Genomic DNA, 10,359 nt, shown 5'->3' with positions numbered 1-10,359 from the left:
GAGCAGGCCACTCGACTTTCTGATATCACAGATGCCTGATACCACACATAAACATGTGACGAGTGAGGACTCCGATCAATGAAAGCTCAATTGTTTGTGTGTAGTTGCAAAACTGCACTAACTACAATTAAGTTAATCCAGTACACTGAAAAAGTATACCTTCAATTATAACTTCGTACCACTAGTATTTATACAATATAAAAGTTGCAGTGCCCTTAAAGGGATAGTCCACCCAAAAATAAAAAAAATCACTCATTTACTCACCCTCACGCTATACCAGATGTGTGACTTTCTTTCTTCTATAGAACAGAAATTATGATTTTTAGAAGAATATTTCAGCTCTGTAGGTCCATACAATGAAAGTGAATGGGTGCCAAACTTTTGACGCACCAAAAAGCACATTAAGTCAGCATAAAAGTAATCAACTCTGGTGGTTAAATATATATTTTCAGAAGTGATATGATAGGTTTGTGTGAGAAACAGGTCAATATTTAATTCCTATTTTGCTTGAAATTCTTCTTCCTTCCCAGTAGGGGGCGGCATGCATGAAGAATATGAATCACCAAAAACACAAGAAGAATGTGAAAGTGATTGGTTTCTCACCCACACCCATCATATCACTTCTGAAGATAATTGATTTAACCACTGGAGTCTTAGGGCACAAACATACTTAACGGAAGTATGCAAAAGCAGATGAAAGCGCTTCCATAATCATGTCCAATGCGTGGTCCCATTGTTCATACATTACATGCGCTCATGTGTTGCTCTGGCGGCTACAAACCTTGGACCACAAGTGGGCAAAACTTTTTTTAAGGCACCACGAAACCGTGTGCTTTTATATTTGCTAAAAAGATGACAGAAAAACATTTCATAACGCAACAGCGCATGAAATCGAGCTTGCATAGCAATTTGCGTTTGCGTTCAAGTACATACGTAGAGTATGTTTGGGCCTTTATGGATTACTTTTATGCTGATTTATGTGAATTTTGGAGCTTGAAAATTTTGCCACCGATTCACTTGAATTGTATGGGCCAAAGAGCTGAGTTCAGCAGATGAAAGAAAGTCTGGGTGAACTATTCCTTTAAGTAAGGATAGCAGGCTTAATTTTTGTGAAGACAAAATGGTCTGAAATAATGTATGTAAATGTTATTAAAGAAAACATAATATTTATTAAAACATGTTAATGTGCAAATTACAATAGTGTACAAAGAACTAAGAAACAAATGCTTTGCAAATGTAACTATTTACATTATGGCATTTAAAACAGTGCATAACCATGCACACAGTAGATAACCTTTACATAATTTTTCAGTACTTGATAACATTTAATCTCTTATTTGTAAAGGAGAGATCATCACATGAACTATTTCCTTTAATCACAAATTCAAATATAACAAGTTATTTCTGGTATAATGTCTGTAATCAGAAAATTAAATACAAAGAAAACACAAATCAGCAAAACCTGATTGATTGACAGACCTATTTCTTTTTTCTTTTTGGTAAATTTGAACAAACAAACTGCAGCGCATAGCACATCATTTTAATGATTATCATTCGGTTTCAAGGCTTGTAAAAGATCCAGTCTGGACTGGTCAAATACAAAATAAAGGTCTCTCCTTAAATGGTCAAAGAGCAAGTCTAGTTGGGACAATTGTCCTTAGAGCTTGGCTTTGGGCGTCTGCTCCAGAAGGGTCTTCATGTCTACGAGAGCGTATTCTAGCGCTTGGGCCAAACGTGCAGCATTGGTGTCCTGGCAGCTGTTGAAGGCAGAGACAGCAAAGTTAATGTGTGTCTCCATGGGGTTGTAGCAAACGCCATAACCATCTGGAACCACTGGACCAAAGCACATCACACAGTTGGTTTTTGCTGGCACCTGGGAGAGGAGAAAGAAACAGGACAGAGAAAAGAAGAAAAAACTAAATAAAAGTACAGTTATGTTTCACAGTTAAATAAAGACTAGATGTAAAGAGCCACCATTTGATTATTTCAATGAGCCAAATAATTAAAACAAACACTGTGAACATTTAAAGTTACAATACATTTACTTCTTTGCATAAAACCCCATCCTGAACACAATGAAAAGACATAGTTTTGCAAATAAGAGTTAATTTACATGTGCCTCAGATTCAAGTTGTTACCTCTGAGAGTTTTAATCAAAGTGATTAAAGTGAGAGCTCTGTTAGTACCTGGCTGGTGGAGAGGTTGTAATGCAGTGCCACAGCATATGATGTGTCCAAGAATATCTCTGGCAAGGCGGAAAGCTCCTCAATAGCCTGCAATTTCAGCCCGAGGAAATGCCTGTCAATGGCTTGACCCCGGATCGCCTACACATACACGCATGGGATGAAGAATGTGGAAAAGCTTTAGAGTAGACTAATGGTGACAGACAAAACATATTCAACAAAAATTATGGTGAACTAAACACTCTCGGTGTGACTTCACTTACCATGTCTGTGTACATTCTGTGTGCTTTGACAGCTTTTTCAAGCAGAGACACTTTCTCGGTGTTCTGTCAATCAAAATGACATTGTTACGGTTATGTTATTTCTTCCATGTTGGATCAATCAAAATACTTATACACAGGGTGTGAAATTTGCACAATGTGAATATCAGAAATATCGACAGTCGCTAATGTTACTGAACGAAAAGAACATAACAGGCATACTGTTTTACTCACAACACGATTTTGACCCGGTGTGAGTTATAGTTAGGTGCGACTTTATTTCCGGAAAATAAGGTATATACAATATATATATATATATATATATATATATATATACACATACATAAAAATAAAATCAAAGTGGCTGGTAAAATTGGACAATCATTTGCCACTGTGGTTGGTGGGCAAAAAAGTTAAATTCATACCCTTCTAACGCACCCTTGGAAAGGATTGGTGATCTCAATGACTAAAGATATCTACAGACAAACTCCACAACAAAACATCTACTGTATATCAAATTAAAAGTGACCATGTAGACTTAATTGATGCCATGATATTCAAACTGTGCATAATTCAACTCAAGTGTCTACAAGAGATGACCACACCTGTCTGGTTGGGTCATCCATGGCCTTTACGAATCTGGCCGAGTCAATTGAGGTCGAACGAATGGTGTCTGTTCGACCCAGTCTGAACATGCGGAGAGAGGCGCTCTCATAGGTAGAACAGCAGCGCTTGTACATCCTGAAATTCAGTAAATTGTTAACCTGAGTATCAAAGATATTAGAATAAAGGAGGTTACAATCAAGGAATAAATAGATAAAATTAATAACAGGAATGACTGTGATAGTAAGGATTACCTGTAGTATGCTAGCTGGAGAGCCATCTGAATGAAGGCATCAGGGCTCATCTTCTGAGACTTTGGAAAATCTTTGCCAAAATGGGAGAACACACTGACTTTCACATCCAATTCACGAACCATACTGCAAGAAAGAAAAGAGTACAAGTTAAGGATCGTGGCTGGCTCATCTATACATTTGGTCTGATCTGCAACACACAGCATATGAAACCATTTTTGGTGGCTGGCTCATCTATACATTTGGTCTGATCTTACTATAGATTGTATTTCTATGCAGTCAGAAATACAATCTATAGTAAGAGGGTTCATTAGTCAACAATAGTACCATGTTGTTCATCCCATAATACCAAAAAAATATATAATAATTGTATATAACTAAACTGTAGTGTGTCTGTTTATTACAACAACAGGTCCATTCAAATGCTACACAGATAAAATGAAACACCTCTCAGACCAAATTATTTCAACGTGGCATGAAGACAAATGAGGTTTGCAGTTGAGTGGAATCTCTCAGTTTCTCACATATTCATGTTTTGTTTGGCCTCCTCAATGTCCCTTTTGATCTCTGGCGTGATGTTGAAACGAAGCTTCAGAGGCATACGCAGCGGGATCATTGGAGTACGGACCATCTCAGACTTCTTCCTGCACCAATACAACCAAGTGGCATCTTAGCTACATTTACTATACTGGAGTTACAATCTGAAATTAATTGTTCACATTTAATCAGTTTTCGTCTTACGTGTATTCAACCACATGGTCGATCAGCGACACGATAGGTGGGCCCTCAGCAGGGGCATGTTCATAAATCAACCCACATGTCCCATCCTCTCCAATAATAAACTACAGATACACAAAAACAGTGATTGGAGAGACATCATCTATGTCATTGCCATAGATCTCAGCTTATTCTTTTATTTCCATATGAGGGACCATAAATATGAAAACAAATCTATCATTGTTTATAGGTCCAACCTGCAATGTTTTGTCGAACCAGCGATTTCCGCTGTTCCACCTGCTGCCTCCTCCATGCAGCATCTGAACTGCAGCTCGGGTGCGGTACATGTCATCAGATGCTCGTGGCATAGGAGCGTCCAGACAGACTGTGAAGATACTCTTCTGAATGGCTCTCACAGACTCTTTATTCGTCTTATCTGAAAGTGACAAAGTATCAATTAAGGATCTTCGTGGAAAAATGCATGCATAACACATGTCTCTAGAGTTATCATGGCAAATGTACAACCCTAATTATAAATAAATTTATAGGTTTCAGACTGCTTTAAAATGTATTGAATTGTTGTTGTTTTTTCTTCAAGTTTTATATTTTGAGCTCTTACTAACTATGCTTTGTAGACTTAATGTTAATGTCACACAGTATTTTTAAAAAACACATTATACTACCAGCATTTAAGACATTAATATGCCTGACTAAGCCTGACATCCCCACCCTTGATGAGGTTGTTGTAAGCTTTGCCCCAGCTGTTGCGGTGGTTGGAGGTGAGGATGCCAATAGGCTCTTTGTTGCTCTGTAAGGAAGAGTTCCAGATTTTCTCCAGCTGCATGTAGATCTGATCTACGGTCAGTGGGGTGCCATCACTGTTGTATACATCCAGCACAAAGAACTATAAGTTAAAAGAATAAGAGAGGAAGGTGCTTATTACTATACTCAGCCAAGATGTGGGTTAAACTGTAGTTGACCAGACTGTCATTGGTCATGTTTTAAAATAAAAATAATACAAAATATACAGTTGTGTCATTACTGGTAAGAAATATTTATGGTTGGTAAATATTCTCAATACACAAGTCACAGGCAAGTGTGACAGAAAGTTACATTTGCACCCTGCTTGGAAGTATGTAACAGGGACTGACCTGGAAGTTGTGCACTACGGTGATATGTGTGGGAGGCCTCTTGTCCAGGGCATAGTTCACCACAGTGTCCCTCTTTGTTCCAGGGATCCGACAGGACGAGAGCACCTGATAGTACTGGCTCATACATAGTGGTTTCCCACCTAGATACTCCACTGGCAAAGTTTCACTGATCAAAAAGGACAAACATAATACCCAATGTTTTAATTTCAAAAGTCTCAGAATCTTAAAAATACTTTACATTTACAGTATAATGTATGGACAGTCGGGAGAGAGAGCTGTGTGTGTTTATAGAGGTTTTCTGCTGAAAAGCGTGTAAAAAGAACAATAAAGAAATATTATTTGAACGAAGTACGCCATCTCCCGTTTCCTCATTCCCTGGAACCAAGGGATTTGTTGCAGGGGGTATCCACATACTTTAGGCCATTTAGTGTAGGTTAAACTGTATTGTACTGTATGTTTTTTGGACGTTGGAATTTTCAATGGAAAGAATTTGTCACTCACTTGTCAATCATGGTCTTGAAATCTAAAACTCCAGCGATTAATTTAGCAGCATATCTGTGAAAAAATAATAATAAATTATAATAGACTGCTAATTTTACATTCATTTTAAACAAGTATTTAAACATATTGCCAATATAACAATTCTACAGCAGATATAGAAGGCACCTGCTGTGTCATGTGCCTTTGGTTCATGTATGGGATTTCAACATACCACATTTTACAGCTGATCTGTGACCAGATTGTTCAATATATAATACTGATATATATATATATATATATATATATATATATATATATATATATATATAGTATTCAAGAGTAAAGTCTGGCACCCGACCATAAATCTACTGAGAGCAACAACAATTTGTACTCTCTAAATTGCAAAGCTCAGCTTGGTTAGAGAAGGTTAGTCTGTACAAAGGTGAATAATTAGGGGTAACACAAAGCAAGTGCCTCACCCAGTAGTAATGTTACTCTGTGTCAAATCTAGTGCTGCCTGTGTATTTAGTCCATGTGAAAATGCTTGAAAAATATTTACATTTTCTAAAAGAAGCTCCAGCAACAGGTGAGCATGTTGCTAGCAACAAAGTTATGTGTTCCATTCCCGGAGAGCACACATGCTGCTAAAAAAATATACCTTGAATGCACTGCAAAATGCTTTTAAGCATCTGCCAAATAAATAAATGTAAAATGAAAATGATCTGGCTCACCAATCAAACATACTTAGACCCCATTTACACCTGGTATGCGTTTTGGTGATCCGATCACATGTGGCCAGCGCTAAATACAGGTCTAAACTGGATCTGAACAGGAAAGCATTTTGAGATCTGATCACAAAAACCACATACGAGGGTAGACGAATGTGACCACATCGCATTTGAGGTGTAAATGCTAATCCGTCCTCAATAAATCCAAGACAGCAGCGATGCGCCATCCTCAGCGGTCAATCAACTGCTGCGCTAAAACAAGAGTTTAAACATGGCGGTTACGAGTGGCTTTAAAACGAAATTGCCGTCCGAACTGAAAATGTAAAAAAGAGGACACATACAAAAGCAACATAACTCCATAGATCTTCTTCAGTGTCAAATGTAAACACAGATGAGAAGCATGAACATCTGAAGCTCTTTTAATACAGGTAATCCACTAAAATATCAGAGAATTCTGCTCGAAATTTTGTATTTGTGCTTAGATGAACTTTCAGCTGAATCTGGGAGAAACACGTGCCGATTTGTTGTGCTTTCTTGTCTATCATGACTTTTTTGCAGTTTATCATCATACAGTAACACTCTGACATAGTGATTGATGCATGTCGTCATGAGTTCCTCCCCTCAAAATCCAAACACATGCACACGCATTTAAGCGACCAGGTGTAAACAGCGATGTGTCTCACCTGACCACCACATGTGATCGGATCACCCGAGACACATCTTAATACCAGGTGTAAGAGGGGTCATACTAAAAAAGTTGCTCAGATAAAACCTGAATAGCGTTGATTCAGATAATTCAGATCTAGCCTACTTTTCATTAGTAAGTTGGCCTAATAGTATTAAACACTGTGTCAACATAAGATGTTTTAAGTGGCACATAACAGCAGACTTCTAAATGAGCTGTGTAAAAAATTAGTGGTTACTTTTAAAATTAGTTGACTACTTCTGACAATATATGAATCCAACTTGGCCTAACCTCATTTGGCCTTGACGATCACTGAACTCTAGACGGGGAAGGATGACCCCAGGACTTGAATGTATGACAACTGGCATCCGGTAATCTAGGTAGGCTGTTTGTAACCACCAGTCAGAGAGCTAGCAGTGAAAGAGTGGGAGTAAAAGAAAACAGTCCCTTAAAATAAGCTACTGGTATTTGGATTGGAAAAGCACTGTGATACTAAGTATAACGATTTTTTTGTTTTACATAGTTATGTATTTGCACCCACAATGGGCTCCTGACTACTCCATATGGTTATACCCAGTTCTCTGTCTTGCTTGCTCGCCGCTCCAGGCCATTCTGAAGTCGCTCTCCAACACCACCTGGCTTCTGAAACTCCTCCACCAGTTGGCGGGTGTGATTCAGTTCTTCTGGGCCTACGACGGGGTCCAGAACAGCCAGATAGCAATCGCATGTTTGTTTCAGGGGTGGCACTGGTAGCTTAGGCAGACCTTCCTGGTGGGCCAAGTAGCGACCGGTGATTCGTGTCACTGACAAAGGCTTTACCAGGCTGGAGGGTTTTACCATGCCAGCTTTGACCTGAAAATACCCCAGGTAATGTAACAGTGATCGTATTAGTCCACAGATAACAAAGATCAGAACATAGATCTTTTTCATTATAAAAATATATATACAGAGCTCTGGAAAAAATTAAGAAACAACTGCAAATGTATCAGTTTCTCTGGATTTACTATTTACAGGTATGTGTTTGAGTAAAATTAACAATTTTGCTTTATTCTAGCATCAGAATCAACTTGTTCTCTCTCTCTTTATTCTAGCATCAGAATCAAGTGTTCTCTCTCTCTCTCTCTCTCTGTGTGTGTACAGTACTGTGCAAAAATGTTAGGCACTTGTGAAACATTTTGCATAGTGAGGATGTCTTAAAAAATAATTAAATAAATAGTTTTTATTGATCACTTAAAGTCCAGTAAACATTAAAAAGCTAAATCAATATTCGGTGTTGCCTTTAAAACAGTCCCAATTCTTCTAGGTACACCTGGACACAGTTTTTCTTGGTTGTTGGCAGATAGGATGTTCCAAGCTTCTTTGAGAATTCACCACAGCTCTTCTATCTATTTAGTCTCAATTGCTTCTGTCTATTTCTGTAATCTCAGACAGACACATGTTCAGTGGAGGACACTGTGGGGGCCATGACATCTGTCCTTCTATTCTAATCATTTCTATTCTATTTATATCAGGAGTATAACATTTCTATTTCCTATTAACACACTAAAGCCGAAGATATAAATAACAATCTTAAGACAAAGACTTTTGCACAGTATGGTATGTGTGTGTGTGTGTGTGTGTGTGTGTGTGTGTGTGTGTGTATATATATATATATATATATATATATATATACATATATACATATATACATATATATCGCTAAACTAACAAAGTTTTACCTTGCATAGACAATATGAGATAATAACATTGGTCACTTGGCATATTTTATAAAGATGGTTTCAGATTAGTACCAAAAATGTACAGAAGACCAACGAATTCAAACAAAAGTAGAAAATTAGAAAAAACAATTTGATCTAATTAAAGATCTAATCACATATACCATCAATCTATGAATAACTGGACGTGAAAGTGAGCAGACTCAATTAAACCATATGACTCAGCGTTGTACATGACTGCCAGTAATGCAACATGTAGTAAACATATTGTTGCATCTGTCATTAACAAAATAAACACCTTCATTAGAGCTGACAAGACCCGTGATACAATGACACGATGGTGTTATATATCTGCATAAAGTACAGAAGGAGCTGTCGAGTGGACATTGCTTTCCTGTACTGTACCAATATTGGTAAACTGCAAATACTTCATATTCCGCTAGCTTTACTGCTAACTAACAATAAACAACCTGCACGCCAGTACAACATAACACATACTCACCACACAGACTGACAGTTAGCCTTGTTTATGCCCGCTAAAAGATCAAATTACCTTTAAAAACTTGCTTACTCACCATCGTCCTGACTAGTGTTCCCCACATAACTCAAAATCACAAAAACGCCCTCAAATCAGACAGGCCTGAGGAGGAACAGACGCGATCAGAGTCCACTGGGCAAGACTTGCAAAAACGCCATCACTGCTGCGGTGCTCCAATTCACCGCTAGACGGCGTGCTAGAGTCGACAACACAATCCACGTCCAGCCCACTGACAAATGAGGTCTATGGGATCAAAATCCCGCCAAAATTATTGCGGTCACGGATCCAAAAACAATACGCGTGAATCAAAATAATAAGCGTGAATAAAAAAATTGTAAGTGCAGATAAAAAAATAATAATAGCAAAAAATATATAAACACATTTAGAATATGCTGCAAAAAAACAATAACATAAAATGTAAGCAAAATCATCAGAATTGCAAGGAAAATCATGTTTTCCTTGGTTATATTACTGTTTTTGTGCTCTTTGACAATTTTGCTCATATTTAAAAAAAAAATGTACACTTACACTGTAAGTACACTTTTTGTTTTTTGCTTTTGTTTCCAAGTTGTGCGCTTGCGTTTTCAAAACTTGTGAGCAGAGTTTTGAGGGGGGGGGGGCATATTTCATCCCTATTGGTCCACTATTTCTTGATCAGAAGCTCCTCTAGCCAATCATTCGAAGAGGGGAGGTGATGTCACTCCAGTGCAACTCAGATAGCTGCTGCTCAAAATTATATAATTTGTGGTTGATATGTTGCTTTTGTCTGTTTTGAGTATTTTCTGCAAGCTCTAGGAAACAATGTGTTGTCCAAGTAGGCCATAATCATAGTCTGATAACACATGTATCAAGTCAGCTGACTTTAGTTAACAGAGTCTTTAATTTAGGCATTATTTAAGACTTCCTTATTTGTAGGTTATTGTATGCATATCTAAAAAAAATAAAAATTAAAAAAGAAGGTTGGGTTGGTGTGGATGTCTGATGCATGTTTTTACTGGCTGTACCCAATGTAGTCGTGAGTTCAGAACCCAACTTATTGATTCACTTG

At 37.7% G+C, this 10,359-nt stretch overlaps 1 protein-coding gene across 1 annotated transcript; it reads right to left on the bottom strand.

The window, feature by feature from the left end:
* Window positions 1–1,182: 1,182 nt before the first annotated feature.
* crata (carnitine O-acetyltransferase a) lies at window positions 1,183–9,494 on the bottom strand. Its single transcript, XM_052120864.1, has 14 exons — window positions 9,349–9,494; window positions 7,632–7,910; window positions 7,350–7,468; window positions 5,667–5,720; window positions 5,166–5,331; window positions 4,744–4,918; window positions 4,272–4,450; window positions 4,039–4,139; window positions 3,822–3,941; window positions 3,301–3,423; window positions 3,049–3,184; window positions 2,447–2,509; window positions 2,187–2,324; window positions 1,183–1,873 (listed from the first exon to the last, which is right to left on the bottom strand). The coding sequence occupies exons 1-14, from the start codon at window positions 9,373–9,375 to the stop codon at window positions 1,658–1,660; spliced, it is 1,896 nt and encodes a 631-aa protein (XP_051976824.1). The 5' UTR covers window positions 9,376–9,494; the 3' UTR covers window positions 1,183–1,657.
* Window positions 9,495–10,359: the final 865 nt, after the last annotated feature.

This window comes from Xyrauchen texanus, chromosome 4 (genome assembly GCF_025860055.1).
Source record: "Xyrauchen texanus isolate HMW12.3.18 chromosome 4, RBS_HiC_50CHRs, whole genome shotgun sequence".
In the NCBI taxonomy this organism is placed as follows: domain Eukaryota; kingdom Metazoa; phylum Chordata; class Actinopteri; order Cypriniformes; family Catostomidae; genus Xyrauchen; species Xyrauchen texanus.
Note: the sequence above shows the minus strand (reverse complement) of the source record. Positions and strands in the feature narration are given on the sequence as shown.

Excerpts from the sequence above, each read along its gene's own strand:
- crata (XM_052120864.1), bottom strand. The coding sequence starts at position 9,375 with ATGTGGGGAACACTAGTCAGGACGATG. Across the intron at positions 4,140-4,271 it reads GGTTCGACAAAACATTGCAG|TTTATTATTGGAGAGGATGG; the intron begins GTTGGACCTATA and ends GTGTATCTGTAG. Across the intron at positions 2,325-2,446 it reads ACAGAATGTACACAGACATG|GCGATCCGGGGTCAAGCCAT; the intron begins GTAAGTGAAGTC and ends GTGTATGTGTAG.